Below are 22,047 nucleotides of genomic sequence, written 5' to 3'. Positions count from 1 at the left end.
AGCAGCAGCCAGCGATACCTGCAGGAATCCCAAGGATGAAGTGAAGATTGAGGTCAGTTGAGGTGCAGGTACCGCAGTGCATCAGTGTGAATGCAGCCTTAGGCCCCTTTCACATGATCGGTCCGATCGGGTCCATCTGTCTGTTTTTCATGCGGACCCAAATGGACTCTCCATTCACCTCTATAGAGTGGCAGATGTAAACGGACTTGTATCTCCAATTCGATCTGCTTAAAAAACAGAAGGGGATCCATCCCCCTCTGTCTTGGTGGATAGGACTGGAGGGTCCATAGAATAGAGCGGGCTGTGTCCGTGTCTGCTCTGCATATGCAGAGTGGACCCAGATCTGTCATCCACCTGCTCCGCTCATTGTGGCCTGTGACTGGTTACCAAGTCGTTAGAGTGGCCCTCGCTCTTCAAATGGTTCGGCACCCCTGTCTTAAATGCACTCGGTACACTAAAATATGCACTCGGCACATCACATCACACACTCTGTTACATTCAGCTTCCTGCAGCATGCGTCTGTTTTCCCTCTACAGCCCACACCATGAACCAATAATATGCTCAGCACACCACACCGCACTATAAGGCTGCATTCACACTTCAGTGTTTTGAATCACAGGCAGATTTCAAAGCGCAGATGTGTGAATGACAGATCACAGGACTCGCATTTGAGATACCATTCATTTGAATGACACCTCAAATCGGGGAGCGGGTCTGCCGCGATTATCGCACTGCAATCGTGGCAAGCCGCTTTGTGGGAAGCATGACGCCCAAAAGTAGCTACTGAACTCTTTTGGGGCAACATGCTTCCCGCGATGCGGATTACCGGGATTGCAGTGCAATTTATGGCAGCAGACCCGCACCGCGATTTGAGGTGTCTTTCAAATGAATGGCACCTCAAATGCGAGTCCCGCAATTTGTCATTCACACATCAGCACTTTCAAATCGTGGGCAGAATTGTGGCAAATCTGCCCACGATTCAAAATGCTAAAGAATAAATGCAGCCTAAGGCTCGATTCACATCTATGCATGTTGCTTTTGAGCGTTTCTGCAGTGCTTTTTGCTGTGTTTTCTGCAGGGTTTTTTAACTGCAATTTTGCCACAATTTGTGGTTTTTTGTTTTTTTTGTAAGCTTTTTTTTTGAGGGGGGGGGGGGATTTGTTGTTGGGCAGATTTAAAAACGCAAATTGCGGCAAAAACACAGTAAAAATGCACTACATGCTTTTCTGCAGTTTCTCATTTGCATTTATCTTAGTTATGTTATTAACCTTACTTTAATGTAATGAGCTAAACAAATGTTTTATAAAACTCAGTTTTGTCAACATTTTGGAAATTGTTCTTGTGTTCATTGAGATATTGATTAGAATCTTACTTTCCAAAAGGGGTCTAGTCATTTATGCTGAGCACTGTATATGTCATGTGTATGTATAAGTGTATACATATTACATCTCTCCATTACATACACATTTCCCAATATTTGATCTATTTTAATCTTTATCTGAACTACTGTGAGTTACAAATATATCCCTCTATCTTATGGAGATGAGGACAGAGGGGGTGGTGTATAATATTAACACATTTCCTGTCCTAAGATAACAACGCTGTTCCTCCATACATATAGTATACTTAGTGAGCGTTGTCACCATAGGACAGGAACTGTTATTAACATGATCACCAGGTGAAAAAAAAACTGAAAAATTAATGCAAAGTAGCTCCAATCATATTGTTTTTGGGTTCACACACACACTATGCTGTGCTGCTTAAGACTGGTGGAATACTGGGGCTCCACAAGAGAGTGGATGCCCTGCACAGCTGCAATGTGTGTCACTCCCACCAACACCACCCCGTGGCAGCCTGTACTGTTGACAGCAAGTAGAATGATTCTGTGTTAATAAACTTTTTTTTTTAACAAGAAGAATTTTTATTTGTTTAACAAAGAAGATGATAAACTTTTTTACTTTTGGTATTAACATGGCTCAACAGTTCCAGGTTAGCTGTTGGTAAAGGAGCTCTACATATTATCGTATTTGGAAACTTTGTCAGGGACAAGCAAGGGTGGGGGGTGGCGATAGGGGTCTAGTGTTGGCAGTACAAAACCGTACTAATTGTGTCATTTCATTCTAGTTTCTAATTCACTGTGAGGGCACACGCTTCACAGAGAAGAAACATGAAATCAGTATGCAGGTCGCAGAAGCTAAAGGCCTTCCTAAGCTGAAATATCACCTTCTACCCAGAACAAAAGGATTTGCTGTCACTGTGCAAAGTTTAAGAAATGTAGGTAAGGAAAGTAACAAATTATTTGTATCTGTAAAATGAATGCTGCCTAGTTTTATTATAAGTGGAAGATGGATTAATGATTGATGATGCAGTACCAATAGTAACTAAGCACAGCCCATTGTTCTGGTCCAACTACAGTAAAACAAATTCTAATTGGTTGCTCAGGGCTAATGCATTTTGTACTTAGTATGTACTGTAAATGTGTTTAGTACTGAAATTATTTTGTTCCATGATCTGTAAATGACTGCTATAAAAAAAAAAAAAAAAAACTGTTTGCCTCTTTCACAACTTCCCCATTACTATAAATTTTAGATGCTGAATATTTTCACAGGAAGTGACAAGTGCACTGCCTTGAGCTCAGGCAGGGCATAGACCAGCCTCTGTGGGTGGGGGTACAGATAAATAATAGCACATCCAGCTATTGCTGAAAGGAAAGGCTGGACTTTTGTAACACACTTATGCCCTGTACACACGGTTGGATTTTCCGTTGAAAAATGTGCGATCGGAGCTTGTTGTCGGAAATTCTGACCGTGTGTGGGCTCCATCGGACTTTTTCCATCGGATTTTCGGACACACAAAGTTTGAGAGCAGGCTATAACATTTTCCGACAACAAAATCTGTTTGCGTCAATTCCAACCGTGTGTGGACAGTTCCGACGCAAAAAGTGCCACGCATGCTCAGAATAAATTCCGAGACGGAACTGCTCGGTCTGGTAAAATTAGGGTTCGTAATGGATATAGCACTTTCGTCACAGTGCAGTGTTTGAAATTGTTGAATGCAGCGCACTCTCTTCTTTATAATGCTCGAAGAATGAAGTAATTTTACTGCTCATATTCACACAGACTTCTCACAAACTTCTTTCTTTATTATTTATCGTGATTTCATCACTATATTTTGATTTGTCACATCTGACTTAAAGCAGGGTTCCACCCAAATTTTGAACATTATCTCTATGCATTCTCTTCCTTGCCTAGATGCTGACATGCTGTGTAAAAAAATTTAAATCGCCGTAATTACCTTTTTTTTTCTAATCTTCTTAGCACTTCCTGGTTTTCCTCCCATGGGAGTAGGCGTGTTTCTAGCCTCTCCCAGACCTCCCACAGTCCCCTGGGAGCTAGTCTCAGGCTTCCCAGCATGCATTGTGCAACAGCATCATCACAACCTCTCGGTGAATGCTGGGAGCACAGCATTCACCGCATCCAGGAAATACATGCTTGTGGGCTTCAAATGCCCACAATGAAGATGGAAACCGCCTTCAGTGAATTTTATAAGTTATTCTTTACAACGAAATCGGACACAGGCGGACTTATTACACAGAACATGTGAGTAGATAATCATGAGAAGAAAAGTTTGTGAATGAACTCCAAAAAAAAAAAACGATAGATAGGTGGACCCCCGCTTTAAAAATTTCAAACTTTTTTTTTTTTTTATTTGGGGCTTTTTTTTTTTTCAAAGCCTGATCTTTTTTTTTTTTTCTATTTTTTTGTTTTTTTTTAACTCCAGAATATTTTTGGGTGTATTTTGTGTGTCAAGTTACCACTACACCATTATTATCTTGTATTATTTAATCTCAAGGAGATTGGTTGGTGTTGGTGTCTCTTGTTAATTTCACATTGTATTTTTGAAATGTACCTGCCTCCTCACAAACAAACTGTCCTTTTTGAAGGAAAACACACATAGGCGAGTATAATAAATTAAACAAAAAATGTATTAAGGGCTCATAACCAAGGAAAGAGGAAGGCAATGCTGGAGAAACAGCAGAAATTGGCGAAGCCTTTGGCCCCCAGGGCACACATCAATTATTTTACTGCAAAATTGGTGGCCTGAGGAGTCCATATCTAAGGGAGTTCAATCTGGTCCCGAAGTCCAAGAAATCATGAACAGCAGCAGATGACATGTATGTCCCCAGTCTGCATCTTTTGTCAGACCAGACTGAACCCAGGTCATCACTCTCTGGTCTTCCTTCCACGCTGTGTCTGTGGTGGTGGAGTTGTGGCAGGAGGAGGAGGAGGATGGTCCAACTCACACAGGTGGGTATTGGGTGTGATTTTGCCCCTCACCCCCTTAGTTAAGGCTTTATAAAGAATGTCCTCACACATGAGGCTTGACCCTCCTGCATGTCCTTCAGTTTTGCGGCAGCCATGCAGGCAAAGGCCTCTTCAGAAGTGGGGAAGGCTCTGAGGGACGCAGAAGCCTCCTGAATCAGCCTGAGTGCTGAATCCTGCACGTTACTCCCCTTCCTGGGTCTTTTGTTTGGAAGGCGGAGGAGAGGGGCCTGCGATTCTGTCAGGCTCCTACTGGGCCCGGCCGTCTCCTGGCTGCCACTTAGCCCCGCCTCCTCCTGGCTGCCACTATCCCCCGCCTCCTCCTGTGTGCCACATTCCACAGCCTCCTCCTGGCTGAGGTCTTCCTGTGTATGCAAAATGGACTTCGTTTTAGATTTGTCTTCATCAATCACACACAATTTTCATCTCATGACTGTAGCAAATTGAATGTTAACAAATATAACAGACTATCATTCTGAGCCCAGCATTTTTCATTCTTGTCCCAATTATTTTTGCCCACTACTGTCTATTGATATGTAAACGCCTTTATTTAATCTGCAATTAGTGATCAATAATAACATCTAGTAAACATCATTTATTTCTTGACCAGAAATCTTTTGAACAATGCTATACCTGGCTCCAGCTGGGCTCCTCCACTTCTTCCTGGCTGGAAGGCCCAGGTTGGACATCAAAAGCCTCAGCTGGGGTGGAAGATAGGGTGGAAGGAAGAGTGCAAGGAAGGGTTGAGAGGGATTCCCTGACTTCAGTCTGGTCTGACAGAAATCGCAGTCTCTCATAGTACCACAGCCTGGGGATATAAACGTCATCTGCTGCAGCTCCTGATCTCTGGGAATCCGTGACCTTCTTGTGCTCCCTAAGATAAGTGCTCCTCAGGCCACTCATTTTGGCTTTTAAATAGGGGATGGTTGCTGTGGGGACCACCGGCTTCACCAACTCCAGCAGTTTCTCCAGTGCTGCCTGCCTCTTTTGTTTATTGTTGTATTGGGGGTGTTTGACCTGCCACAGACAGGGCAGATCCCTGTATTTGTCTATGAACAGGGGGAGGAATTTGTGGTCATTGAAGCCATCCATGTTATCTACAATACACAAGACAAACCCTAATGTCAGGCTAAACTCTCCTAATCTTGTCCCAGTATAGGCCTCAATCTAGAAGCAGTATAGGCCCAATTTTAAATCTTACCTTCGTTATCACGATCGGCGCCTCCGATACTCCTTCCTCCGCTCACAGATCGTACGTACTACGCATGCGTGTTACGCTTTATATACACTGCGCATGCATGAAACTCCGCCCGCCCCTGACGTTCTTTCTAGTCTATTCCACGCCCCTTCTCGTTCAGCGCAGTGGGGAAGAGCACATGGCGGAGACAAAGCAGGTGCGTGCTAATTACACCAACGAGGAGGAGGAGGAAAGCCCGGAGCCAGAAACGTCCCGATCCCGGAAGAGACGATTTAAGGCATCAAATATGTCCTTTGGGGAGATGTTGGAGATGGTCGACATCCTGAAGAGGGCCGACTATGATGGGAAGTATGGACCTTACCCCAACCCCAATGTCAGAAATGCCAAGATCATGGCGAAAGTTGTCAAGAGTCTGCATAAGAATTTTGGGGTACGACGATCCAAGGATCAACTCAGGAAGCGGTGGTCGGACCTCAAATTAAGGGAGCACGAGCAGTACAGAAGGATCAGGAGAGTGCTGCAAAAAAGTAGGTAGTTGTCCTGTGTTCCTGTTCTTTATTTTTCTAACGTTCGTGCTGCTCCATGTGCTTTTCTTAACTGTTGTACAGTTTAAAATGGCAACTTTCATGTTCATGGACACATTATTCGTTCGTATGAAACATTGTTCGTTCGGCATAGAAAACACCATTGTTTTGGACATATGCATTTGAATACATTTTTACTAGCCTACTTCTCTTCAAATAATTTTGTTGTCTAGATGGGTTGTTAACTAGAATGAAATTCAAACTAGATTCTGTGTAAGGAGAGGACTCTCAGCAGCTGTTTACACATCTGGACACTGGAGCACTAGTGTGGGACTACAGAACACGCTTTTTATTAGGGGGCCCATACAGGTGCTCCAGTGGATACTATAGGGGTGTCTCCATCTGTGAAGCTTGTCCAAAACAGGTAAGTATTCAAGCTTGACAAAGTAAAAAAATATTTCTTCATCTTGCAACTCTGCCAAAAGAGATAATTGTACCCCACTTCCAAGCAATGTTTCATATTCCTATTTCTGTCATAAAATATCTCTGTGCTAAATATACCTATTTTTTTGTTACATAGGGGAGAAAAGACTCGGAGGACACCACTCATCCGAGGAGACCACAGACCCCCCACCTCATGAGGAAGTGGAAATCCACCAAAGCCAACAGGAGGAGGAGGAGGAAGGAGACGTGGTGGAAATAGTCACCACAACAGGTGAGTGTCTGCGACCACAGGCTCAGGTAAGAGATGGATGCCGACATATTCATAATACATGGTGGGGTTTTTTTTCTATATTTTTAGGTGATCGTGATGTTGTTGATGAAGGACATTTCACCAGTGAGAGTGCCCAGATCCTGATTGGGGAGAACATGGGGTGTAATAGGGACTTGGAAAACATCCAGAAAAACATCAATGATGTTAAAAACAAAATGAAGAACATCATTGATGTTTTAGGGAGAGTTTAAAACCCCTCGAAACCCCTAATGTAGTTGGCTTTATTTCCAAAAAAAATTGTTGCACCTTTTTTTACATAGCGTCGAAAAGCCAAATTTTGAAGATGCACACAGTATGTCAACATGTGCTATCTGCCATCACGGGAGATCAATGTAGGTGTTTTGGGGGTGCAACGCCTTCCTCAATAATAAAGTAGCTGAGAGGAAGGGGTTGCACCCCCAAAACACATCCCTTGATCCCCCGTGATGGCAGCTAGCACATGTTAACATTCAGCAATTTGTGTACATCTTCAAAATTTGGCTTTTCCAGGGGTGACTTCACCCCATCTGAACGCAATATCAAACACAGTTTATGAATACTCATGTCTGATATTGCCTTCAATTTCTAACAAAGTTGAACTTTGTAAGTTCCAGATTTGTATATTTCTTGTTGGTTTTAAACATACCTGTTTTTCCTTAAAAGGACATTTCTACTTTTATTAATGTGAGCCCAAAAATTGTTATACAACAAACATGTTGGTTTGTTTTAAAAACCTTTGATAAATGCACATGTGATTGTGCTTGTATTAAAAAGATTGATAATCAAGAATGTGTGGATTCTTCTTTCAATGCTCCCCAAATTGTTGGTTGGTAAAATTGTTGGTTTCTGTGACAATGGGGGTTATTTCATAAGGGCAAATCCACTTTTCACTACAAGTGCCCTTTCAGTGCAGTCTCAAGTGCACTTGTAATGCTAAGTGTCTTTGCCTTTAGTAAATAACACCCAACAGTGCTTTCTAATGTTACACAATCACGCCATTTTCAGGACTCCCCAAATGTATGTCAGGATCAGCTAAAAGAATGACAAGCAGTAAATGTCAGCAAATACTTTAGTTGTTCAAATTTTTTTTTTTTATTTAAAAAATGTCTCAGACATTGTCTGGCATATTGATGGCCCCCCTACCCGCAAAGTATTCAAGGTATCTTAGATGGACCTCGTGGGCACTCAGGGGGGGCAAGCCAGGATAGCCAGCTTCAAGCGCCGTCAGGGTTGGTTCATTTACTTGAATTCCGGATTCAGGCCCAACTTAACCAGCATAGTTCACAGAATTTCTCCGTAAAAAGTTGTGGAGAACACAGCACGCCAGGATGATATGATTGAGTTTATACTCCGCCATGTGTATGGGTGTAAGAAATAGGCGGAACTGGCTGGCCATTATTCCAAACATGTTCTCCGCCACTCTTCTGGCTCTGGCCAGCTGGTAATTAAAAACCCTCTGGTCCGGGGTGAGGGTCCTCATAGGGAATGGCCGCATAAGATGGTCCCCCAGTGCAAGCGCTTCATCCGCAACGAAGTCTTCTGGAGGTGGCAAGTCCAAGCTGCCATTCTGGAGATGCCTGTAGAACTCTGTCTGGGCGATGACTCCACCATGACTCCACCATCTGACATCCGGCCATTCTTCCCCACGTCCACATACAGGAACTCGTAAGTAGCCGACACCACCGCCAACATCACAATACTATTGAACCCGAGTTGGGTGGTGGGATGATGTGGACGTGTTTCCCATCAATTGCCCCTCCACAGGAAAGTCCCACAGCTGGGCAAAGTGGGAGGCCACAGTCTGCCATTCCTGTGGGTTGGAAGGAAACTGTGGCGTCAAACAAGAAAATAAATAAAATTAATCGTTTTTCACATAAACCTGAAAAGCAGATTAGACACAAACATTCTTGGCCAACATCAGTATTACATTTATTTTAAGGAGTATTTAAAGACAAAGGTATAAGGTCCACCTATCAGATTCCCCCCCCCCGCCCTCTCATTGGCCATTTTGTGAAATTTACGTGGGGGGGGGGGGGCGTAGGAGATGTTTTGGACAGGTAACCCTCTCCACTTCATTGAGAGATGAATGCCTAAATAATGTGTATTACTTTGGCCAGCCCCTCCTTACTTACACTATTGGCAGCCCACTGGACAGGTAAGAAGTGTCATAATACAAAGATATAAATACACACTGTACACATTTGAGCACATTTTTACATTCTGCTATTACCTATCAAGATAATAATAGGATCCAAAAACTTCGAACAGTACCATTTGAAAGTATTCAGGCAAGCCCTTGCACTACATGCTTTGGGAAATTCATCCATAAATCTGACCACAAAAGAGGTGGGTATAGTGTGTATGGGTTTGGCAAAGTCAGCAGATAGAGGATTGGTATCAGCTGAGTTAGCAGTTGGGGGGAGAGGCGGTTACAAATAATTTTGTGACCCAAAAAAAAAAACCTGTGGCACTCTGCCAGAATTTAAAGCACAAATCACAATTTTACACATTTTAGGGGGTATTTAGGGTAAAGCACCACTATGGAGCTGACAAAATACATTGTTAAGTGACTACATGAGGTGAATATAGGCCAGGAGAGCATGCTGAGGAGGTAAGTGAAGGCAAATATGTATGAAGGACAAAAATAAAAATGACCTAAAAATCCAACATGCATGAGGACAAAGGGGACATTCACAGCATATTACAATTATGGTAATTAGGGAATGAGGAAAGAAATACAATACATTATCAAACATTAAATACAATAAAATGTGATGTTAAAGGATAAAAATCTTACCTTAATATACTCCTTCTGCAGGACCTGGATGATGGCAGAACAGGTCTCTGGGATAATGATCCCCAGAGCCTGGGGGGAGATGCCTGTCGAGAACTTGAGGTCCTGCAGGCTTCTCCCTGTACCGCAGGGTGGCGACTAGCCTCTGCTCCGGAGTGATGGCTTGCCTCATGCAGGTATCCTGCCTGCTGATATAGGGGGTCAGCAAAGCCAACAAACAGTGAAATACGGGGTCCATCATCCGGAGAAAGTTCCTGAAATCATCAGGATTATTCTCACGGATCTCACGGAGCAAAGGCATGTGACAGAATTGGTCACGCTGGAGCAACCAATTCTTGGTCCATGAACTCCTCCCCACCCTGTTCATGGACTGGACTTGTGTCAAGGTAAGGACCCCAACACCAAGCCCCCGCACAGCACGAACTCTACGAGGAGTACGTATACGCAACATGGCTAGAAAACAGTCGGCTGCTCAGAACGAAGTAACAGAACGCACTGAAGAACAGCAAGGCCTGTGAAGAGCGACCTGAAAATCAGTAACGAATGAACACGAACACAATGACAAGTCAATTGTACTAGCTGCACGCATGAAGACCAGATACAAACCCACAAGCACAAACTGAACAGCAGAAAACGATCTGAAAGCCACGAGTCTGAAAAAGCGCGAATCGTGTCTCACCAAACTTTTTCTAACACGAGATTAGCAAAAGGAGCCCAAAGGGTGCTGCACTTGGTTCTGAACTGCCCTTTTATAGACTCGTCGTACATGGTGTACGTGACCGCGTTCTTGGCGATCGGAAATTCCAACAACTTTGTGCGACCGTGTGTATGCAAAACAAGTTTGAGCCAACATCCATGGATTTTGTTGTCGAAATGTCCGATCGTGTGTACGGGGCATTAGAGTGAAGTTTCAGATTCTTACAGAATCCCATAACTGACTCTTTTTTTTAATTTCAAAGTGGTGAACAGACTCAATATAGCAAAATTTGTGTTTAATAGTGATGAACTCAGGTGTGTTCAGATCCGTATCTAAACTTTCCTGAGCTATCCCTCCAAAAAGCTGTCACTGTGAACTGCCAATCAAAAGGGGCTGAGACATTCGCTACCCCACAGCAGCACAATTCAATTTCCCTTGTCACTGTGTGCCTGCAGGGTGAGGAATGCATCAACCATATTTGATTAGTAGAGCACATTGACCGCTTTCTGGCAGGATAGCTCAGGCAGGTTTGGACAAGGATTCAAATACACCTGAGCTCATCCCTAGTGTTCTGGAGTTGAAAACCGTATAATTCATAATCACTGTATTTGTGCAATTTAAATACAGCAGGCAATATACTGTATAGTGTATACTATTACCCAGTTATATTACATAAAATGAATATGCTGTATGACCTATTTGCAGGTTGGAATTTGTGTGTCTGAATGTTTTATAAACTGTTTATTTGGAAATGAGTTTAGCAGTATTAATGTGTTTCCAAATAGCAGCACGACCAGCTGCAGAGATCACATGTTTTGGATAATTAACACTCAGATGGATTGGCCTTTAATCAAATACATTGAATTAGCAGTTGAATGTAATCATTTAGATAATGAAAATAATTGAATAAAGGAATAGTTGATGATAAAATCCTGGACAATCCTATTAGAAGACGAGATGAAGCCTGCTGGGATTATCCCAGGCTGACTGTGCCAGATCACAATGTAGCCGCACAGTCTAATCCAGTGCTGAACAGAGATGTGAGAATTAGTGGTAGATCGATGTCTGGCTGGAACAGGCCCTAAAACCTTAACCAAAGGGGATGTTGCATACCGTATTTATCAGTTAAATGCCCAATAAAACTGGGGTATGCATGGATATATAAAGGCCAACTGTCTACAGGTTGCCGTACCAACACAAGTGATGTTGGTGTGGCGATCTGCCCCACTGTGCTATTGTATTCTGACAGGGAGACTCTCCCCTGCCAGAATACACCGATCAGCGCTCGCAGCCATTGGCGGTGAGCAGATACTGAATTTCCAGCAAATCCCTTCAACAAAAGCCGGTCATTAGACAGACTGCTGTACACACTGACTGAAATTTTCAGCAGGAACTGGCCAATTTTTGGACAGTGTGTACCCAGCAATAGAGTGACTTGCAACTCCATCAGCCAATCGTTCATGGGGACAATGGTCAATTGGCCAAATTGGAACTTCCCAACAAGCTGTCAGAGTTGTTGCGCAATCCAAACAATTGCCAATCATTTGACTGTCTGTTGCCAGGTTTAAATTTAATACGGGAGTCACATTCCATGCTCAATGATGTGTTAGATTTCTACAACTAGGCCATCCACTGCTGGCTTTGTTTTATTGTACATCAATATAGAGTAGAGGTGCCACCTCACCCCCTTTAAAACTGGACACATATTAATTACACATGCTCGGTGGCTGATTAAGGAGGTAATTAAACTCACTTGGTGCCTTCTCTGTGTTAAATTAGCCTCAGAACCTGTGTAATTCATATGTGTTCGGGTTTAAAGGGATGAGGTGGCAACCTTAAGGCTCGGTTCACACAGGGGCAACACGACTTGCAGGCCGACTCTGTGAGGTGACCTGCACACGACTTCAGCGGCGACTTGCAAAACGACTTCTGTATAGAAGTCAATGCAAGTCACCTGAAGTGGCCCCAAAAGTAGTACAGGAACCTTTTTTCCTAAGTCGGAGCGACTTGAGTCGCTCCTATTAGAATGGCTCCATAGTACAGAACGGGAGGTGACTTGTCAGGCAGCTAAGTCGCCCCTGTGTGAACCGAGTGTGAGCATTTGGATCCCTTGAAAAATGGTCGTTGGCCAGATTATTATCTTGCAGCCTTGTCATTTGGATTGCAATAAAGAGAAGAAAGGAAGCCAATGAGTGCTTATGTAATTTATCTCCTATCGTGTGAATTATTAAGCATTGGAATGTGACTTTAAGCTGGGTTCACACTAGTGCGATGCCAGACATCGCATTTGATTTTCACCACATTGCTGTGCACGTCACATGCGATGTCTGTGCAATGCAAATACAGCCATACACACTGTATAGCTGAGATCGCATTCGCTCCAAAATGGTGCAGGACCCTTTTTTTGGTCCGCACTGGAATCGGACTGCATGGGTGTGATCTGATTCCTGTACCATTTCACAGTTCGCACTGCGATCTATAAACCGATTTGGGGGTGTCAATAACTTTACATTGACACCTGCAGCGGTGCGCAGATGTCAGTGGAGTCAGTTGCGGTGCAGGTTTCCTGCATCACACCAGTGTGAACTGAGCCTATTGCCCTGTACACACGATAGGATTTTCCGACAACAAAATCCATGTTTTTTTTTTCCAAAGGATGTTGGCTCATCAAACATTTTCCGTTGGAAAATCCTATCGTGTGTACGGGGCATTAAATCTAGATAAGATGATAGCAGGAGAGCGGAAAGATCTTTTTGAGGCTACACCCTATTGCAAGAATAGTCTAGAGATGGACAGTATGAATCGCTTGCGGTTAGAACTTTTCACTCTGTCTTGTTTAGTTTTGACTTTCATGTGAATTTAAGTCAGAAGGTGAGGGAAGACCCCCTGGAGGAGTTCAAACACACAAGTTCAAAAAACAAGACCCTCCTGTCTTGCAGAAAACAAATGTACAAATGCTGTTTTCAGAATGTATCAACAATGTAACCCCATTTGTAGCTGTAGGCAAGGGTACAATTTAATATAAAATATAGAAATAATATAAAAATGAAGAAAAGTTAATTTGAATTCTTTAAAACAATATTCTGAAGCAGATATTGTTGCTTTGGGATTTTGAAAAATAAACCTATGTCTCAATTTAGGAATGCTTTGAGAAAGTGTGAGTTAGATTGCAGAAAGAAAGGACTGCCATACATTATTTATCTTCTAATGTGTGAAGTATTAAGCCTTCTCACATGACAAACACTGGGTTCTAGATAAGATTATAGTAGCAAGTGCTGTGAGATCTCTTGAGGATACACCCTTTTGCAAGATTGTGTCCAGGTGCCTCCCCTTAGAGATTGTGTGCACCTAGAATAAACAGGTAGTATACAAAAAATGCTAGCAAAATGCGTTTTACTGGCAGAAGAGAAAAGACATGCAATATATTTCTAAGATTATTTTTGGGTATTTGAGAATTGGAAAACATAACAAAGATATCAGTGGCATTTTAAAACAGGACTGCAAAGTTGAAAATACACTTTAACCACTTCAATACAGAGCACTTCCCCCCTTCCTGCCCAAGCCAATTTTTAGCTTTCAGCGCTGTCACTATTTAAGTGACATTTGCACGGTCATGCTGCACTGTACCCAAACAAAACTTTTAGCATTTTGTTTCCACAAATAGAGCTTTCTTTTGGTGGCATTTGATCACCTCCTGCGGGTTTTATTTGTTGCTAAACAAATAAAAAAAGACCAAAAATTTTGAAAATAAGTAAGTTTTCTCCTTCACCGATGGGCACTGATGAGGCTGCACTGACGGGTACTGATAAGGTGGCACCGATGGGGTGGCACTGATATGCAGCACTGATGGGCATTCATAGGCGGAACTGATGGGCACTTATGAGTGGCACTGATAGGAGGCACTGATGGGTTGCACTGATAGGCATCACTTATGGCACTGGCAGGCATCACTGATTAACATATCCCTGGTGGTCCAGGGTGGCATACCTGGTGGGTGTCCTTTGTGGGCATCCCTGGTGGTCCTGGCAGCATCCCTGGTGGTCCTGGGCGGGCATCCGCAGGGGGGCTGCGCTGTTAAACAATCAGCACAGACCCCCCTGTCAGGAGAGCAGCCGATCGGCTCTCCTCTACTCGCATCTGTCAGGCGTGAGTGAGGAAAAGCCAGTAAACGGCTCTTCCTGTTTACACTGTGATCAGCCATTATTGGAGCCTCCATCAAAGGCTCTTTACCGAGATCGGTGTTGCGGTGTGTCAGAGTGACCCTAGGGTGTGCGATCGCGGCTTATCCTGCTAAAGTTATCCAGTCTGGGCGGGAAGTGGTTAAGCTTTCAGAGTTCTTTTGTTGCTTTTACTTGGTATCTTTATCAAGGTAAGTTACCACACCTTATTAAAAAGCAAAAGACCAATAAATAACAATGTGCAAAAACTAGATTTTTGTACTTGTAAAATCAAATTCCTGGGGTACATCATGGAATACAGAGCAGGCTTAATAAACTTAACTACCTGTGATATGTGCCACCTATAGGTGAATGGACACTGGCAAAAAATAAAGGAAGTCCTTTACTTTGTAACCTGGCCTACCAAGGAGAGCATCAGTTTGTAGCCAGCAATATCCCCCAATAAAAAGGGGAAGGGACCTCTGTGTCCTGTCATGTGTATCCAAGAAATGGATTTTACAGACAAGTACAAAAATCCAATTTTCCTTTTCAAACATCACGGGACACAGAGCAGGCTTAATAAACATGACTACCTGGGATGTCCCAAAGTACTGCTCACGAGGGGAGGGAGTAACAGCCACCGCTGCCAGGCCCAAACAGCTATACAGCAAATTGCAAGACGCTGCAACCAAATGCTGCATCTTCAGTGGCAGTTACATCCACCTACAAAAAAAAGATGTGAATTGAAGGCCAGATAGATGCTTCTAAAGGAGGGAGAGATGAGGGCGCTCTGGTGAGGCTGGGTATCCAGTACTTAGTAGCAGTGGAGAGATGGCACTGAAGGCAGCACTTTGTATAGAACAAGTAGCTCTGGAGGGTCATAAAGGAAAGAGAAAGGCCGCCTCTAAGTGCATTTTTAAAAATATTTATTACAGGCACAATGGGGTTAAAAAAAACTTACAAAATAATAAGAGGTCATAGGCATATAATGATTTTCCTCATGCGGATCGCTGTAATCCTCGTCTGGGGGAGAGAAAGAGCCGTCCTGCAGCTGTCACAGTCCCTGGTGATGTGGATTGGTGAGAAGGTGAAGATGTGATGAGGTGGCCCAGGTTCTGGAACCAAGCTGGAACTCGCGCAGCTGATGTGACATCAGGTGAAGGTGGTGGGCGGTAACGTGTTTCGGAGCATGCGCAGTTCCTTCGTTTGACGAAGGAGCTGTGCATGCTCCGAAATGCGATCACCTTCTCGCCAATCCACGTCACCAGGGACTCTGACAGCTGCAGGATGGCTCTCTCTCTCCCCCAGACAGACAAGGATTACAGCGATCAGCATGGGGACAAATCATTATATGCCTATGATTTCTTACTATCGTGTAAGTGTTTTTAATCCCATTGTGCCTGTAATAAATCTTTTAACCACTGCACGTAGAGGCACCTTACCACCACAGGGTGGTACTGTGGACAGCGAGAAGGTACAAGATGCCACGTCCTATTTACTTAGTGAATCACTAGTATTGAGAAGATGAATGAATGGACTTTATAGGCATGATTAAAAACAATTTTGCTAATTTTTATTCATAGCAAAAAATAGTAACAAAGACAAATCTAAAATACATATAGATAGTATAAAGGTGTTTAAACTGACATTTGGTCAACGGGAGGCCAGTATTTCTATCATCCCCACACACCACACCTTATATCCTTGAGCTTAGCGACTCGCCCTGTTAAAGCCTGCTCTACTATTGGTAATCTACAGTACATCTAATATACCTGATTGCTCTGTGTCGTGTCAGTTTCCCCTACATATTTTGGATCTGATTACATATATTGCTTTGAAGTATACTGCGTGTTTATTACCACTGGCCATCCCTTCAGCTCAGTTATAATGAGGGTCTGTCTCAAGTGATACCACCGTATGGAGAACTCCAGTGATCAGAGGATGACAATTTGTCTTCCTCTACAATTTGAGATCCTGGTGCCTGCCCCTGTTTGAGTGCACCCCCATATCTGCCTCCCCTGGCCTACCTGACTCACTGGTGTCGACATGTGGTTGTGGTGCTCTGTTGTCACTGACAAAAAATTGTTACCTGTTGCTTATGTGTCTAGCTTCAGAAGAAGCACTATTCAGCGCAAAACTAGTCGAGCACAGATTGAATACTCACCTAATAGATCTGAACTACCCAGAGGTGGCTCTTGTTGACCCCTTTGGTATTCTTGTCAAGATAATACCTAATAAGGTTACCGTTTGTTACTATCTAGAGGCAACTTCCCAACCTAGGGAGATTTGATAGTTCATTTACAATTTGCAGCCTTGCATACCTGTTCCACTGAGGCCTGACAGATAGCCCCCCCACACTCTTGGTAGAGTAAGCTGTTACATGAAACTGTGAATTCCTTCCCTTTAAGCCATAGGCTTGAGAAATTACAGTATCTTAGCTGGCTGCTAAATCTACCATTTCACTTTGGATTTAGCAGCTACAATATCTCACAAAAGTGAGTACACCCCTCACATTTTTGTAAATATTGTATTATATCTTTTCATGTGACAACACTGAAGAAATTACACTTTGCTACAATGTAAAGTAGTGAGTGTACAGCTTGTATAACGGTGTAAATTTGCTGTCCCCTCAAAACAACTCAACACACAGCTATTAATGTCTAAACCGCTGGCAACACAAGTGAGTACACCCCTAAGCGAAAATGTCCATATTGTGCCCAAAGTGTCAATATTTTGTGTTCCCAACATTATTTTCCAGTACTGCCTTAAATTTCTTGGGCATGGAGTTCACCAGAGCTTCACAGGTTGCCACTGGAGTCCTCTTCCACTCCTCCATGACGACATCACAGAGCTGATAGATGTTAGAGACCTTGCGCTCCTCCACCTTCCGTTTGAGGATGCCCCACAGATGCTCAATAAAGTTTAGATCTGGAGACATACTTGACCAGTCTATCACCTTTACCCTCAGCTTCTTTAGCAAGGCAGTGGTCCTTTTGGAGGTGTGTGTTGGGGTCGTTATCATGTTGGAATACTGCCCTGCAGCCCAGTCTCCAAGGGGAGGGGATCATGCTCTCCTTCAGTATGTCACAATACATGTTGTCATTCATGGTTCCCTTAATGAACTGTAGCTCCCCAGTGCCAGCAGCACTCATGCAGCCCCAGACCATGACACTCCCACCACCATGTTTGACTGTAGGCAAGACACACTTGTCTTTGTACTCCTCACCTGCTTGCCGCCGCACACGCTTGACACCATCTGAACCAAATAAGTTAATCTTGGTCTCATCAGACCACAGGACATGATTCCACTAATCCATGTCCTTAGTCTGCTTGTCTTCAGCAAACTGTTTGCCGGCTTTCTTGTGCATCATCTTTAGAAGAGGATTCCTTCTGGGACAACAGCCATGCAGACCAATTTGATGCAGTCTGCTGCGTATGATCTGAGCACTGACATGCTGACCCCCCACTACATCAACCTCTGCAGCAATGCTGGCAGCACTCATATGTCTATTTCCCAAAGACAACCTCTGGATATGATGCTGAGCACGTGCACTCAACTTCTTTGGTCGACCATGGCGAAGCCTGTTCTGAGTGGAACCTGTCCTGTTAAACTGCTGTATGGTCTTGACCACCATGCTGCAATCAGTTTTAGGGTCTTGGCAATCTTCTTATAGCCTAGGCCATCTTTATGTAGAGCAACAATTCTTTTTTTTTCAGATCCTTAGAGAGTTCTTTGCCATGAGGTGCCATTTCCAGTGACCAGTATTAGTGAGAGCGATAACACCAAATTTAACACACCTGCTCCCCATTCACACCTGAGACCTTGTAACACTAACGAGTCACATGACACCGGGGAGGGAAAAAGGCTAATTGGGCTCAATTTGGACATTTTCACTTAGGGGTGTACACACTTTTGTTGCCAGCGTTTTAGACATTAATGGCTGGGTGTTGAGTTATTTTGAGAGGACAGCAAATTTACACTGTTATACAAGCTGCACACTCACTACATTACATTGTAGCAAAATTGTCATTTCTTCAGTGTTGTCGAATGAAAAGATATAATAAAATATTTACAAAAATGTGAGGGGTATAATCACTTTTGTGAGATACTGTAGCTGCCAAATCCAACGTGAAATGGTAGATTTAGCAGCCGGCTGACCCTTCCTTGGTCCTTCTGGAAGGACAATAGCAAGTCCGACTGCCTAACTGCAGCAGTCAATTTTAAAATACACTTTTATAGCCTGCACTACATTTACTGTGTGAAGGACCCTGTTCCCTGGCAACACAGACATGTTGTCTCAAATGGTGGTTTCTGTAACATTGACGATATCAAACTGATATCTCACACAGGCTAAAGGAGACCTAATTGGAGGAACCATATGCGTGGTTACTTGTAAAAATGCTCGTACCAGAGAATAGGAAGCAATTGGCCTCTGAAAAAATATTTCCAAGGCAGAAATCTGCCCCTTAATAGTACTCAGGGCCAGCTTTTCTTTCCAGACTGGATGAAAGACAAAATTCGACCTATAACATACATGCGGGGATGGAATTTCCTAGCCTTGCCTTCTGACACTGGCAAAAAAAACTGATGCTGTCTTTGGGAGGTGGGGTTATATAGAGAAGGACTTCCGGTCTTTGTTTGCCAGTGTCCATTCACCTATAGGTGGCGCAATACCCAAGTAGTCATGTTTATTTTTATTTTTTTTTATAAATTCTCTTTATTGGAAAATTATATAGATAATACAAAAACATAGCCTTGGGTCATACCCCAGCTGAAGTGTACAACCATGTACCTAACATGAAATATGCCTAACATGCATACTTAAAGTCTAACCGTAAACACGCATTGCCCAATTTAATATCCCTGAGGAGTAATGTAAGTAATAATATGTCTAAATAAGCATCCATTCCCTTTCTATACACCAGGACCTGTCATCCCAAGGACACCAATTTGCAGCCACTGTCCAAATAGAACCATTATCCATGATGCTGCACATCACTCCATAGGCAAATTTCCACTAAGCGTGGGAGGAGCTACATTTTGTTTGGAATTTTAATTACTTAACCTATAGAGTCATATTCATCCACTGTTGAGTCTGAGTCCGTCCATAGGTGCCAAACCTTCTCATATTTCTTAGGGCAACCCCAAGATAGATAAGCAGCCTTGTAAAGGGACACTATTGAATTTACAAGTTGCTTCCAAAAGGATAGAGTAGGAGGCCTGTCCGATTTCCATTTGAGTACAATCGCCTTCCTAGCATAAAACAGAAGGATACCTAGTAAAGTGCGTGTTGCTCTAGCAAAAGCCAATTGGTTAACCAGTCCAAGAAGGCAAATGCCAACTATTAAAGGGACAGTGATGGTAGTCAAGTCAGAAATAAACTGAATCACTTCCTGCTAATCTTGGATCCGCGGGCACTCCCAAAAAATATGGGCAAAGCCCGCAGAGTCAAGAATATCTCCATCAGCACGCCGATGAGTTGGGGTATATACGGTGTAGCCGTTGTGGCGTATAGTCAATTCTGTGTAGTATTTTAAACTGTATCGATTTGTCTCTGGTCGCAATCAACAATTGGAAAGGGTATTCCCACAAATTTCCCCCAGTTTTCACCATCCAGCTCCTGTTACTCTGCATTGCCACACTTCGTGCAATCCCTCCAATCCCACCTGAATAGAAGGCAATAATGTCCCATATATTGTGGATAAGGGTTTACTAAGATCCGCATCTAACGTGAGAGCCTCCAGATCATCTTGTTCTAATCGAATAACATAAGAGACTTGAGTTGCGATTCATGGGCGCCTGAAGAAGGAGTTGGGTAGTTGAAATTTGTTTTTAAGCCTATCAAATGTGAATAATGCATTGCCGTCACGAACATCGGTCAAATATTTGATTCCTTTAGCTGCCCATAAACCGGGATCTGGTAGTGATTAAAATTCGGGCAAATTTGGATTAAACCATAGTGGAGTGACTGGGGACCAACAGGCTTTCATGAGATTGGGTTTAATTACAGTAATATACCAGGTTCTGATAACCACTTTCATGGCTGGAGTTAAAAATGGGAGGTGCAAGACCTTCTATCCTCTATATAAGGTGTTATGAAGAGTCTCGAAAGATCCCAAGTGAGCTGCTTCTAGAACTGCGGAAGCATTGGTATCATCAGAGATGAGCTAATTGTGGGCATGGACAAGCATAGCTGCTAGGGATGCACCAATCCCATTTTTTTTTTTACAATGAGTACAAGTATTGATACTTTTTTTTTTAGTACTCGCCGATACCAATTACTGATACCTACCGCAACTGTTTTGTTTTAACTTCAGCTGTCAGCAATGGTACAAAGCATTGAAAAGTTATTTACAAATTAAATAAATTGATTTTTTTTTTAATTTAGTGCTTTTTCAATGTGAAATGTGTAAATATATGTTAATATATATGTGTAAAAATATTCACTAACAAAGCAAACAAAAAAAAGTTTTAATTGTTTATCGTTTATAAAATAGACGTGAACAAAAGAAAAAAAAAGCAGGAAAATAATAATAACCGTATTTATCGGCGTATAACACGCACTTTTTTCCCCTTAAAATCAGGGGAAAGTTGTGGGTGCGTGTTATACGCCGATCCCCGCTAATTGTGAGCTATCGGCGGCGATCGCCGCCGACATTCACATAGCGAGTATTTTTAAATATGGCGCCGCGGAGTTCGGAGGGACTCGGCGGTGCTGAACGAGCGCCGCCGAAATCACAGTGAGCCGAGATACACATAGTCGAGTGTATTCGGCTCTTTCCGGCGCCGCTCACAGTCACGCCCAGTCACGCCATTGGACCTGTGTAATGTCCATCATAGAGCGGGACTGGGCGGGACTGTGAGCGGCGCCGGAAAGAGCCGAATACACTCGACTATGTGTATCTCGGCGGCGTTCGTTCAGTTCCGCCGGCGCTGAGTCCCTCCGAACTCCGCGGCGCCATATTTAAAACTACTAGCATGTGTATGTCAGCGGCGGCGGCAGGCATGGACACTGGGGACAAGGCTGCACTGAGGCAAGGCTGCACTGGGGAAAAGGCTGCACTGGGGAAAAAGCTGCACTGGGGAAAAGGCTGCACTGGGGAAAAGGCTGCACTGGGGACAAGGCTGCACTGGGGACAAGGCTGCACTGACAAGACTGCACTGGGGCAAAGCTGCACTGACAAGGCTGCACTGACACTGAAAAGGCTGCAATGACACTAACAAGGCTGCAGATGAACACTGATGAGGCTGCATTGATGGGCATTTTAATGTAAATTTCTTTTCCTTAAACTTCCCTCCTAAAAGTTTTTTTCCTTAAAATTCTCTCCTAAACTTGGGGTGCGTGTTATATGCCGGCGCGTGTTATACGCCAGCGCGTGTTATACGCCGATAAATACAGTAAATGGAGGAGAATAGGGAACATTTGTTCAAAAAAAAAACAATGTTCCTTTTTATTTTAGTGTTTCAGGGCTGAGCAATGCTGTTAATAAACATTGCCGGCTGCTTTTTTTTTTTTTTTTGACAGCTCCAATTACCAGACTTCTTTAACACTGGGGAGACCCACTGACAGCTCAAAGAACAGAACCTGAAAGTATCGGTT

The 22,047-nt window shown here is 43.3% G+C and overlaps 1 protein-coding gene across 4 annotated transcripts in view; it reads left to right on the top strand.

Moving 5' to 3' along the window:
• AGPAT4 (1-acylglycerol-3-phosphate O-acyltransferase 4) overlaps positions 1-22,047 on the top strand; it is a 156,998-nt gene that overhangs the window by 103,105 nt on the left and 31,846 nt on the right. For all 4 annotated transcript variants that reach the window (XM_073627469.1, XM_073627470.1, XM_073627472.1 and 1 more), the window contains one exon: positions 2,125-2,278. In XM_073627469.1, coding sequence (XP_073483570.1) covers positions 2,125-2,278 — 154 coding nt within the window. The remainder of the gene's footprint in view (positions 1-2,124; positions 2,279-22,047) is intronic.

This window comes from Aquarana catesbeiana, linkage group LG04 (assembly GCF_042186555.1).
Source record: "Aquarana catesbeiana isolate 2022-GZ linkage group LG04, ASM4218655v1, whole genome shotgun sequence".
NCBI lineage: Eukaryota > Metazoa > Chordata > Amphibia > Anura > Ranidae > Aquarana > Aquarana catesbeiana.
This window is presented reverse-complemented; position numbering and strand designations above follow the sequence as displayed.